Raw genomic sequence first — 13,596 nt, 5'->3', positions numbered from 1 at the left:
AGACACAGAATCCGAAGCAGGCTCCAGGCTCTGAGCTGTCAGCACAGAACCTGATGTGAGGCTTGAATTCACGAGCCGTGAGATCATGACCTGAGCCGAAGTCGGACGCTTAACCGACTGAGCCACCCAGGCACCCTTCTAGAGAAACTTTTTAAATCTACTGAGCTATTGGACAGTCAGGCAACACTATCAGAATCAGCCTTTTTTTTTTTTTTTTAATGTTTGTTTTTGAGACAGAGAAAGTGCACGTTCGTGTACGCGAGAGGTGGGGGAGGGGCAGAGAGAAAGGGAGACAGAGGATCTGAAGTGGGCTCCTCGATGACAGCAGAGAGCCCATTGTGGGGCTTGAACTCACAAACCTGAAGATCATGACCTGAGCCGAAGTTGGACGCTCGGCCAGCTGAGCCACCCAGGCCCGCAGAAACCTTTTGAGAAAGTTCTGTGTAACTTGTATTTTTTTATAAATATTATATATTCAAGTTATAAACATTGCAGGGAATCTCAACCTAAATTGTACTCAAATTTATATCCATACCCTTAAGTCCAAGCTCAGAGAATAGAACTTTGCCATAAATGGAATCTTATACATCATCTAGATATTTTTTAGAAAATAACTGAGGACTAACGATTGTTTTATGATTATTTTTAAACATAAAAGTCCCTACAACTTGCGGTTTTATTTGATAAGCCTATGAGATTATACCAGAATAATGACATCGTATTTTCTTCCTACTTGATAAGAATAATATAATCAGATTATATTGGAATAATAAAAAATGTGCTAGGTATATCTTTTAATAGTTCTTCCTAGTTATCTATGCGCTGAATAAATGAAAAACTCAGTTGTTAGGGGTGCCTGGGTGGCACAGTTGGTTAAGCATCTAACTCTTGATTTCAGCTCAGGTCATGATCTCAACAGTCCGTGAGTCGGAGCCCCTTGTCAGGCTCTGTGCTGACCTAGCAGAGCCTGCTGTGGATTCTGTCTCCCTCTCTTTCTGCCCCTCCCCTCTTGCTCTCTCTCAAAAATAAATAAACATTAAAAAAAATCCACTGCTATTGAAGAGAGAACTTTGGCTAATATATAAAATAAAAATCCTTATAATTCTATATGCATATGGATTTAGAGACATTATTAAAATAAACTATTTTGTTTAAGTCACTAAAAGTAAAAATGCTCAACTTACTAGTTCTGATCACATTCTACTTTAAGTACTTTTTAGTACAATTTCATATTTACCTCCTAAAGCCTTAATATATAGCATATGGTTACTGTAGTGTGTAAGTTATACCATAACCAGTGGAACAGGGCAGGATAACAAACTGAAATACAAACACAGTATTTATTTCCCTCTGTTTCTGTATGTAAATGTTGTCCACAACACAAGAATTCTTAAAAGTTTCTCTGCCCTGGTGGAATAATGCCAGGCCTCCTGAGTTTTTAATTGTATGCTGTTGGAAGTAAAAGCATTGAAAAGAATTGTAACATTTATCTAATTTTTAGAACATAATATCAAAAGTATAATTTCTTTTGCTTAATATTCTTGCCTTTTTCTTTTTAATGTTTATTTACTTATCTTGAGAGAGAGAGAGAGAGAGAGAGAGCGCATGAGCAGGGGAGGAGCAGACAGAGAGCAAGAGAGAGGATCCTAAGCAGGCTCTGCACTATCAGCAGAGAGCCCAATGCGGGGCTCAAATAGGGCTCAAACTCACAAACTGAGACATGACCTGAGCCAAAATCAAGAGTTGGACACGTAACTGACTGAGCCACCCAGGTGCCCCAATATACTTGCCTTTTTACTGCAAAAAGCGTTTAGCTCTTCAGTAACCCAAATCCTGCACTTTCACCTTGGAAGTCCAAAAAGTACTTATTAGAGACTGTGTTGTTGAATAGATAAGTAACTGATCAATGAAAGAACTTTTAGATTTCATTAAGTATAAGTTCTGTAACTTAATATTGACATCCTTTTATCATTTTAGAGTGTTACCTGACTCATACGTGTTTCTCTTTCCAATCTAGTTATTTTTAAAAATTTTATATATATATTATAAAAGTGGGATAGACATCAGCACTGAAATGAAGTAAAATAGACTATTTGCAGTGTTTCCCAGTATATTTTCAGGAAACATTAATTCCATTTGATTAAGGAGAAAAAAAGAAAAACAGGGATCAAATAAATTGAGAAATGCTGGGTTTAAATAGCTATACAAGTTTTATTTGTCTTTCCCATAAGACTCTTAGACTCGTTGATGTGCTACTCTATATTTTCTAGGTAGGTAGGATATAATACAATTTTTCTCAGAAATATTTGACCATGAGCCCTTTTATTTACAGTATCCCTGTTTAATGTATCATAAAACACTTCGGAGAATATACTTCATGGTATTTCATGGAACATTTAAAGGGAAGAAATCAAGATTTGCTTTTATATTATCATACTCCAGAATCTTAATTTCTGTGATTTTAATAATTATTTTTGGAGGGCGCCCTGGTAGCTCTGTTGGTTGAGTGTCCAACTTCGGCTCAGGTCATGATCTCGTGATTTGTGAGTTTGAGCCCCGCGTTGGGCTCTGGTGCTGACGGCTTGGAGCCTGGAGCCTGCTTCGGATTCTGTGTCTCCCTCTGTCTCTGTCTCTCTCTCTGCCCCTCTCCCACTCATGCTCTGTCTCTCCCTCAAGAATAAATAAACATTAAAACAAATTTTTTAAAATTATTTTTTTTATTTGAAAACATTATAAATGAATGCAAAAAATAATAAGTGCCTTGGCTTTATTCCCAAAATACCAGAGAATGGAGCCAATTCATTTATTTAGTTATTTTATAATACAGAGCAAATGATAAGTCTTACAGAGGGAAAATTTTCCAATATTTTGTTACAGATTTATTGTTTAATATTTCTTTTGGTTCACAAAGATTTAGAGAAGTGAAGAAAAGAAACCATTTTATTTGTTCTTAAATTAGGAATATCAGTCATTGACAGTAATTTGTTTACCCCCTACCCGCAGTTTATAAAGCTTCACAGTAAGTACTGAAAATAAATTTTGACTTCTTTCACGAGTAAACACAAAACACAAAATGAGTAATGAGCTTATAAGTAATTTGACATCACAATAGTAGGACTTCAGGTGTATTCCACCATGTGGACTTTCTACATTTCTTTATACTACTCATATAATTTTGTTGATATAAAGAAACTATAGCTGTATTACCCACGCTCAGATTTCATTTCAAATATATTTCCCCCTTTTCTTTTTTTTTTTGCCATATTTCTAATACCCCTTCTTGTTCTCGCCCCAAAGCTGGCCAATATGCATGTACTTAGTGTTAGCCTACGTAAAATTGAATTAGATTGGTACAACCTTACTAGTCCTGCCATTTTAAACCAATTCGGGAGTTTTAAAGCTTGTGAGATACACATCTAGATTATAGTGTCCAAAATTTACCCCAAAGGAATGGGAGTGGGTGACTATCACCCTATACACCCCTTCCTCTCTGGGAGCTCTAGTCGCCTATTAGAGGCAGTGCACTGAGCACCCAGTCCCTCTTTTATACTAGTACATAGATACTTTCTACAAAGCAACTAATCTACAAAGAGAAAAACTATACTCCTCATCTTACAGTCTTTTCATATACTTAGATGTGACTCCATTGGTACTTAAAACTTAGATTGAGATTTTTGCTTAGATTAGATTTGCTTAGATTTACATCTCCATAAAGTTTTCAAAATTCTTCTCACTTCTTAGTCTTTCAAAACATCATCTATCTCAGGGACACCTGGGTGGCTCAGTCGGTTAAGCATCCAGCTCTTGATTTGGGCTCAGGTCATGATCTCACCGTTCGTGAGATCCACGTCAGGTTCTGCACTGATGGTGTGGAGCCTGCTTGGGATTCTCTCTCTCTCTCTCTCTCTCTCTCTCTCTCTCCCTCCCTCCCTCCCTCCCTCTCCCTCTCCCTCTCCCTCTCCCTCTCCCTCTCCCTCTCCCTCTCCCTCTCCCTCTCCCTCTCTCTCACCCTCCCTCTCCCTCCCTCCCTGCCCCACTCTCATGCATGCTTGCTCTCTCTCTCAAAAAAAAAAAAAAAAAAAAAACATTAAAAAAATCATCTATCTCATAGGAAGATACAGTATTTTGGTTATTAAAAATAACCAAATCTGAAAATGGCTTTCACAAAGCCAAATGTTTACTTAAATGCATGTCATTGAGCTGATTATTAAAGAAGCTTGGCCATAATAATTCCTATTGTGATAATGAGTTGAATTATTATTTAAAAATGGAGATATTTGAATTAGGTGATGGCACCCCTTATCAGTTTATAATAGGACTTGCAGTTTCAGGAACTCTAGTTATAACTAATGAAGAGTTTCAGTAAGTAGAGATCTGTTGCTTAATGATCAGAGATGAGAAATATATGTTAATATATTAGTGGCTTATTTGTTTAAAGTTTATTTTAAGAGAGAGAGTGAGAGACTGAGAGAGAGAGAGAGACAATAAGCGCATGAACGGGGGAGGGACAGAGAGAGAGAATCCCAAGCAGACTCTGTGCAATCAGCACGGAGCCTGATGCGGGGCTCAAACTCATGAAACCTTGAGATCATGACTTGAGCCGAAATTAAGAGTTGAAGGCTTAACTGACTGAGCCACCCAGGCACCCCTTAGTGACTTATTTTTTAAGCATCCTTTCTAACCACATCTTTTTAATTTAATGTATGGGGCATTTCTTGAGTGTGCCATTTTTATCAACCCCACAACTTTTCCACCTGATGTTCGGGAACTGGTATTGCTGTTAATGAAGTTAAGAAAATTTGCCTAGAGAGTTCCAGTTTTTTTAGAATTCCTTCAGTTCGTTATGGTTACAGTAGATTAAAAACAAAACTGTGGTATTACCAAAGATTAATCGGTTGTTACTTGTTAATACACAAGAAAGAACTTATGCTTGCCTGCTGAAAAGAGAATTCAACCTGCTATAACCTGTTCATTTCCTTTGATTTAAACTGAGTAGAAGTATCACAGAAGGCAAATAAAAAGGAAGGATAGCTTTCCCATTTGAATTTCTTTTTAGACAAAGAATACATTAACTTTATTCATTCTCCTTTTCCTTAAGGACAAGGAAAAATCTCAAAGATTTTTAAACATGTATTTTGCGTGAGGTGTAGGTTGACTTTCTAGGTCATTTGTAGTGAATGTCCCCTGTTGTGGAGCATTTTGTTTAATCCATATCTTTAGTAAAAATGATATATATACACACACACGCACACATATGCATACGCACACACTCAGGCTCTTCTGGAAATATGCACTTTTACACTAGTTACCATTTCTTCCAACTCACACAAATTTACTCCTTCCCTTGCAACTACAGTTTATTCCATCCTTGAATATTATGCTGTTTACATTCCTTAAACCCCTGTTATTTGGGGAGGGGGTAGGATTACCTCTTGTTAGCAGAAGTGAAATAAAAAGCAAAGTTACTTCAAGAAACTATTTTGCCATAGTCTTTGCCAAAAACTCCAATAATTTCACTGAGTTGCATAAAATTATTCTCAACTATAATTTCAAAATATAAACTACATTGATGCCGTGCTTTCTTTGAGTAATTATGTGAACTGTGAGAAAAATTCTTCATAGCTCAGCTTGTTTTAGAAAAGGCCCATTTTGCCCTCTGTTCTAACCTGCAGCATTGGACAGGAGGTGTTAGGAGTAAAGCTGGTCTGTGAAAGGGAACTAGAAACACACTGTGCTCTACCTTTGTGTCGGTTGGAATTCTCTTGGTTACAAACGATAGAAAGTTTTTTTCATATTAGCTCAGGCCAAAAAGGGTTGTCGGCTCAGGGTGAAGAAGTGTTGGGGTGGACCTGGTTCTGTGCGTGGCTGGGGCCAAATACTCAAGTGATTTGTCATCAAGATTGTGTATCTTTTTCTGTTTTGCTTTCTTCCTTCTCAGATGCTTTTTCTCCACGTGGTAGAAAAGATGGCCGCTGGCAACTCAGTTTACTGATTTTTATAGTTTTTGTTGCCGGAGGAAGGGAAGAAAAAGACTACTTTTCTCAGTATCCGTATATCAAATCCAATGGAGAGACTGTGTGACTAGTCCTAAATGGATCATATTCTTCACCCTTGGCCAGTCACTGTGGACTCAGTGAGCGAGGGCCCTTGCACGTATACCCATCCACAGGATGGGGGGTGCTCTGCTGAACCCCACTGAACCCCAAAGATAGAGCTGGGCAGCTAGCAACATACATTCTCTGCAGTCATCTTGCAGATGAAGAGGAACAAATAGGATAAGAACATCATGAGGTGAAAATATTTGCCAGGTTGTGAGATGAAAAACAGCTGTCCTATTTCACTTGGTTTCGTTTTGTTATTTCATTAGTAGTCAGGTTTTCACAGGATTTTTTTTTCACATTTTTATCAGGCTTTTGTATTTCTTCCATGATTTGTCTTTTCATGTGCTTTGCTCTTCTTCTGTTATGATTTTAGTTTTTTCCATTTATAAGAGCTCTCAATATACTTTAGGGCTTCCATTTTTTTTCTTTGTTGTTTGAAAAATAATTCTAAGAGTTATTCATCGTTTCACAATATGCTGCCTTGATTTTGTACCACTCTATTTTTCTTGATTTGTGAAATTTTATAGATGTTCTTCTAGAATTTTAACTGTTAAGAAATAACAGTGAAGATTTTTTTATTCAGATGTGACTAATCAGTTTAAACATAATAACTTGTAGTATTCTCTATTTGGAAAAAAAACCCCAAATTATGGAGTATATATTTTCTGGGAGAATTAGTTATTTATCTATTTTTGGCAAGCAGTATTTTCCGAAACTAAAATAAAACTTTGGACACTTAGGTCTGTCTTTTTTACAGGTTAGGAAACAGTATCGCTTTGAATTTTAATATATAATAATTTCAGAGTCCTCCACCTTTTCTTTATTGTGAAGAGCTATGGGGCCTGTAGTGAATAAAGTCAATTAGGGCCTCATATGTTAAGTGAGTTCTTTATGCAGTTTAGGTTACCCTGAGGGGTTATGCCGCCCGGTAATAGCAAGTCTGCAGCCTTGATAGGTCAGAAGTATGTTTTGTATGCCTTGCTTAACATCTTAATGTTGTATATGATATGCTTAGGACAGAGATGATCCGTTATTTTCACCTGACAGAATCAGTTTGATTATTAAAAATATAGGAATTAGTTGAAAATCTGACAGCACACTGGTTTTCTCTTTGGACAACTAAACAGTGCCCATTTTCTTACATTGGAAAATGAGATGAGCATGAATTATTTTTGTTTTTATGTAATCTATACGTCGGTAATAATGAAAGCAGATATTAAAATTAGGGGTGGCTCAGTTGGTTAAGCGTCCAACCCTTGGTTTTGGCTCAGGTCGTGATCTCGCGGTTCCTGGGATTGAGCTCTATGTCAGGCTCCACGCTGACAGCCTGGAGCCTCCTCGGGATTCGCTCTCTCCCTCTCTCTGCCCTAACCCTGCTCACGCTCTCTCCCTCTCTCTCAAAATAAGTAAATAAACATTAAAAATAAAATAAAATAATTCCAATTAATCATTACAGTGGTATTTTTAAAACGATAGAAAAAGTTCTCACATTTTTACAGAGAATAAGGAATTGGATTTATTAGTATAATTCATAAATGTGGGGTAATGTAATTTTGTGTATTTTAAAAGTATATCTGGCTTTTCTTTGTCTATCTTTAACATAGTAGATCTGTTTATTCTAAAGAATGCAAAGACTAAAATGCGTGAGCACAGCGTTCTAACCTTCCAGCTGGGCCTCCTCCACTCACCCTTGCTCCCAGACCGGCAGGGGTCTGTCCCAACCCTTTTTGCACAACATGCTTAAAACAGAGATTATTTCAACCCAGTGTAATGCAGAAATTTCCTCCAAAGTGTAGTCAGTCAAAATAGATTGAATGCATACCTCTAGGAAGTCCAGAGTCATAAAAAAAAAAAAAAATCACCTTTGAAATTTTGTTTAATGCTTAATCCATGAACATTTTGAATTTCATTTCATGTAATTTAGTTTTAAACAAATATAAAAATGTTTTAAGTTACTTTGCAAGGCATGAAATGGTCTTGAAAGATTTATCCCACGGCATCTCCTAGACACTCTTTGACACCTATATTTCACACCACTCTTGTCGATGTTTTTGCACAGAAATCTCTTCAGACTATTAGTACTTATCAGTCCTACATATGCCTGATCATTTCTAAAGAATACAGTATTTTCCCATTTATAACCATGTTTCTGAATCTATAACAGATTGGTGACCTAAGCAGACCCCATAAGACTAACTTACTGTATAGATATGTATCATTTGAAAAGGTTGGTTAATTTGTGGTAATTTAAGTCATAATGACAGTTTTAAAGAATACTATAATCTGTAGTAAAATTAAATTTTATCTTTATTCAATTGATGTAAAAACCTGTTATCGCCTTCCTTTTGAAAAAAGAAAATTGTATGCCCGCTAACATAAGATATTAAATCATCAAATACTTAGTAAGCTTGATTCATAGAGAAATTTTTAAAATGTTCTCTATTGCAAAGATATAAAGAGCTGCTTTTAAAGACACTGTAAAAACAGAAACTGAGCTCAAGGTAGTCAGAATTTATAGACTGTAGGTATACATGTTATAATTTTGTATCATTAGTCATCTTGATTAAAATGCCAATCATTAAAATGATAGAGCATTTTTAGAATTTGGTCAAAATTAAAATAGTTCGATCTTTTAAATCAAAAAATCAAAAACCCTCTTTCATCATTATAATATATTCTTTTTTAAATATTTTTTTTTAATGTTTATTTATTTTGGAAAGAGAGAGAGACAGAGCATGAGCAGGGGAAGGGCAGAGAGAGAGGGAGACACAGAATCTGAAGCAGGTTCCAGGCTCTGAGCTGTCAGCACAGGGCCTGATGCAGGGCTTGAACTCACGAGCAGTGAAATCATGACCTGAGCCAAAGTCAGACCCTTAACCAACTGAGCCACCAAGGCGCCCCTATAATATATTCTTTATAGAGGGTTTTGTTAAGATTTTCTAAGACTGTAACTGTCCTTTCTCATTTTTCTCAAAAATTGAAGGTATACCTGTGTGTTTGTGCACAGGAAAATTTTAGGTATTGATACTCTGAGAGTTAAGCCTTGGCCACATCACCTTGCTTAACTTCCTGAAATGATGGGTAATACATTTAAAATGGGAAAGTAATTCTTTTAGGGTAATGTATGATTATCATTCTGCTTTTATAGGTTCAGGTTCTGAATACCGTTGAACTTTGGTATCTTGATTGCCAGTTAGTGAAAGTATTAATTGGTTGGTAGAAGAAGCAACTTATTTAATTTTTTGGACCACACTCTCAGAATTACTTGGAATTACTAGAGTAATTATAAGATTTTTATCAGACCAAGTATGTCATTTATTGGTGATTTAGTGGTTAAGTGTTAAAATCTGTATCTGGTTTTTCTTTAATAATAAATGCTGATTATTGATCATTAAGTCATTTAACATTCCAATATTTCCTTTCTTTTTATTTTCTTAAATTTTTTTTTTTAAAGTAAGCTCTAAGCCCGGCCTGGGGCTCGAACTCACAACCCTGAGTTCAGTAGTCATATGCTCCACCGACTGAGCCAGCCAGGCTCCCCTCCAATATTTATTTTCATTTTATCTTCTAGATGAACCAACGAGCCCCAGCATTGATCATGACCTTGCACACATCCCTGCTTCGGCTGTCATCTCAGCCTCCACTCCCCAGGCACCCCAGGCGCCCCAGGCACCCTCCATAGCAACGGTCCCGCCCAGTCTCACCACGTCGGCTCCTTTAATTCGCCGCCAGCTCTCCCATGATCAGGGTATGTTTCAGTGAGTGGCTGTGCAAACCATCTCTGCTTTCTCAGTTTTTTGCTTAGAATGCTATGGCATACTGTGATCTGTGATCTCTTCTCTAATAAGAAGATCTGGAAACCACTTACAGATGTCTAAATGTTGGATTTTAATTACAGAATCTGTCGGCCCTCCCAGCCTAGATGCCCAGCCCAGCTCAAAGACCGAAAGATCAAAATCCTATGATGAGGGCCTGGATGATTACAGAGAAGATGCAAAATTGTAAGTCTCAAGCATATCATTTTAAGTATCTGTTTGTGGGTGTTCAGCATGATTGTGACATATAAATACTGAATTTTAATGATTTCCTTTATACTTTCTAACTTTATATAACATTAGAAATACAAATAAAAAATAAAGCAAAGTTGTTATTCAGTAATATATTCAGTTGAGTTTTTAAAATTAATGTTTAAAAATCAGTAATACACAAACATAATACAAACAAGATATGTATTAAACAATCACTGCTACTCTAGGCCGCTAGCCACCCAGTTCTCTTCTCAGACATGACTATGTTACTGTTTTCTTTTGTATTATTTCAGAGCTATTCTATGCATCGAATCACATACACATGTTTACATAAGCTCCTATGTGTGTGTGCATGTATCCTAATCACTTATAAAAACAAGTGATAGATGCTATACACACTGACCGTGGAGATCATCCAGTGCATACAATCCTGGCTCACTTCTTCATGATTGTTTCATTTTCCATTGAATGGCTGTACCAAAATCTATCTAACTGGTATTCTACATTCTATTAATAGACATTTAGATTGATTGAGCCTTCTGCTACTGCAAACAATACTTCAGTGACTATATTTGTACACAGTTCATTTAGTGTATAAGTGAATATGGTTGGAAGAGAGATTGTTACATCAAGGGGTGTGTATTTTTTTTATATTAATATGCATCATGCATCGTCTGCTGCTCTCCATAAAGCTTGTACCAAATCACAATTCCACCAACAGAGCATAGAAGTCCCTCCTTCTCCTCACCAGCACAACATGTTACTTCACTTCTGATTTTTCTAAATCTGATGGTATCATATTGTAGTTTTTATTTGAAAATTTCTATTAAATTAATTCAACATCACTTCGTATATATTTAAGAGATATTTATATTTTCCTGTGAACTGCTTCTTCATATCCTCTGCCCATCTTCCTACTGGTTTTCCTGATTGGCTTCTGGAGGCTCTTTATATAAAGGAAACGAGCTCTCTTCTGAGATAAGTGTTGTTAAGTCTTTTCCCAATTCAGTGTTTTTCATCTGATTTTCTTAAGTTCTTTTTATTTAAACTCTGCAAAACTGTTAAACTTTTTCCTTGCAGTCACACTTAGGATTTTTTCTTTTTTATGGCCTTCGGATTTGAGGTCATACTGAAAAAGCCTTTCTCTCCTCCAGAATTACAACAAAATTCTTCCATGTTTGCCTCTCAGATTTATGTTCCTCTTTTTCTTTTGTGTATTTAAAACTTTGATTCATCTGGAATTTATTTTATTCCAATTAATGAGATAAAGGGCCAACTTTATATTTTCCAGTGTCTCTCAGTTGTCCCCAGAACAATATTTTTCCCACTGATATTTCATCTTTATTATATATTAAATTATTATGTATATTTAGTTTTATTTTTAGCCTCCTTTCTGTTCAGTTGATTTATCTATCCACTCGTGTACACCAGATTCTGTTACTTGTGGTGGTTTTTTGTGGTGGTTTTATAATGTATTTATCATCTGGTAAGGCCATTCTCTCATTACATTATGTTTTTCCAAATTCTCCTGGCTATTTTTATTTTACTATTTGAAGTTTAAAGTCAATTTTCTAGTTCTTAAATTTTTATGGATATTTTTAATGGCACAGTGTTTAATTTCTAAGATTAACTTAAGGAACATTGACATTTTTATGATATTGAACCTTCGGTCAAAGAACAATTTGTCGTTTTTTATCATGGTATTTTTGGAAAGATTCTCTGAGGCTTCCATTTGATTATTACTTATATTCCAATAAAGTCAGTTCTTCCTGGACCAACCACATGGGGGAAGTTTGTGTGAGGTGTGGCCATGGCAGTGGTCCGGGCTAACAGGAAGTTTTCTAATGATGCAGAGTTGAATTCGTGACCTATTTTTGCCTTCACTTCTTCCTCCCCGAAAGATACCCTGCACCAACTACACACTGTTCCCTGCAGAGATGGCCAGACTGTGTGTTTCCTCCTTCGTTTTCATAAACCCTGATATCCGTGGTGACGAGCGAGGCTCCTGTCACCAGCTCTGGCACCCGGTTTCCCACGTTCCAAACAAGGGAAGGTTTTGATCTCTCAGTGAGCAGCGTACTGCAGTGTTGTCTGAAATACGCCGCTAGGGGTGTCCTCTCTTCCGGTATCCATTCTTTTCTTCCCTGTGTTTAACCCCCTATCTTCATGTATGTATATATTGTAGTTCAGAGTTACACGTGTCTCCTGATATTGGTAGATGAAGTTTGCGTATCTGTTTCTAGCGATCTTGTTCAGGGCGGTTTGAAAAGGAACGGGAGTGCCATCTTCAGTCCCATCTTACAATCAAATCCTTTTTTTTTTTTTTTTTTTTTTTGCTTTTTGAACATTTATTACGTGCTAAGCAATGTTCTGGGGCATATTACATATATTATCACTGATCTTTGTAACAGCTCTTTAAAGCAGATGCTGTTGTCTCTCATTTATGATTTTTTAAATTTATTTTTATGTTTTTAATATGAAATTTGTTATCAAATTGGTTTCCATACAACACCCAGTGCTCATCCCAACAGGTGCCCTCCTCAATGCCCGTCACCCACTTTCCCCTCCCTCTCACCCCCCATCAACCCTCAGTTTATTCTCAGTTCTTAAGAGTCTCTCATGGTTTGCCTCCTTCCCTCTCTGTAACTTTTTTTTTCCCACTTTCTCTCCCCTCGGTCTTCTGTTAAGTTTCTCAGGACCCACATATGAGTGAAAACATATGGTATCTGTCTTTCTCTGTGTGACTTATTTCACTTAGCATAACATTCTCCAGTTCCATCCACATTGCTACAAAAGGCCATATTTCATTCTTTCTCATTGCCAAGTAGTATTCCATTGTGTATATAAACCACATCTCCTTTATCCATTCATCAGTTGATGGACATTTAGGCTCTTTCCATAATTTGGCTATTGTCTGGAAAACCTCCAAAAGCATGGAGGTTAAAGAACACCCTACTAAAGAATGAATGGGTCAACCAGGCAGTTAGAGAAGAAATTTAAAAATATATGGAAACAAATGAAAATGAAAATACAACAATCCAACATCCTTCGCTTTGGGATGCAGCGAAGGCAGTCCTGAGAGGAAAATACATTGCAATCCAGGCCTATCTCAAGAAACAGGAAAAATCCCAAATACAAAATCTAACAGCACACCTAAAGGAAATAGAAGCAGAACAGCAAAGATACCCCAAACCCAGCAGAAGAAGAGAAATAATAAAGATCAGAGCAGAAATGAACAATATAGAATCTAAAAAAACTGTAGAGCAGATCAATGAAACCAAGAGTTGTTTTTTTGAAAAAATAAACAAAATTGATAAACCTCTAGCCAGGCTTCTCAAAAAGAAAAGGGAGAGGACCCAAATAGATAAAAATCATGAATGAAAATGGAATTCTTACAACCAATCCCTCAGAAATGCAAGCAATTATCAGAGAATACTATGAAAAATTACATGCCAACAAACTGGACA

General features: G+C 36.5%; 1 protein-coding gene across 1 annotated transcript in view; it reads left to right on the top strand.

Annotated features, from left to right (window-relative positions):
• Window positions 1-13,596, top strand: part of ARHGAP21 (Rho GTPase activating protein 21) — a 134,583-nt gene that overhangs the window by 99,389 nt on the left and 21,598 nt on the right. Inside the window, 2 exon segments of the mRNA XM_042991241.1 lie at window positions 9,673-9,849; window positions 10,000-10,102. Of these exon segments, the coding sequence (XP_042847175.1) occupies window positions 9,673-9,849; window positions 10,000-10,102 (280 nt within the window).

This window comes from Panthera tigris, chromosome B4 (genome assembly GCF_018350195.1).
Source record: "Panthera tigris isolate Pti1 chromosome B4, P.tigris_Pti1_mat1.1, whole genome shotgun sequence".
In the NCBI taxonomy this organism is placed as follows: domain Eukaryota; kingdom Metazoa; phylum Chordata; class Mammalia; order Carnivora; family Felidae; genus Panthera; species Panthera tigris.
This window is presented reverse-complemented; position numbering and strand designations above follow the sequence as displayed.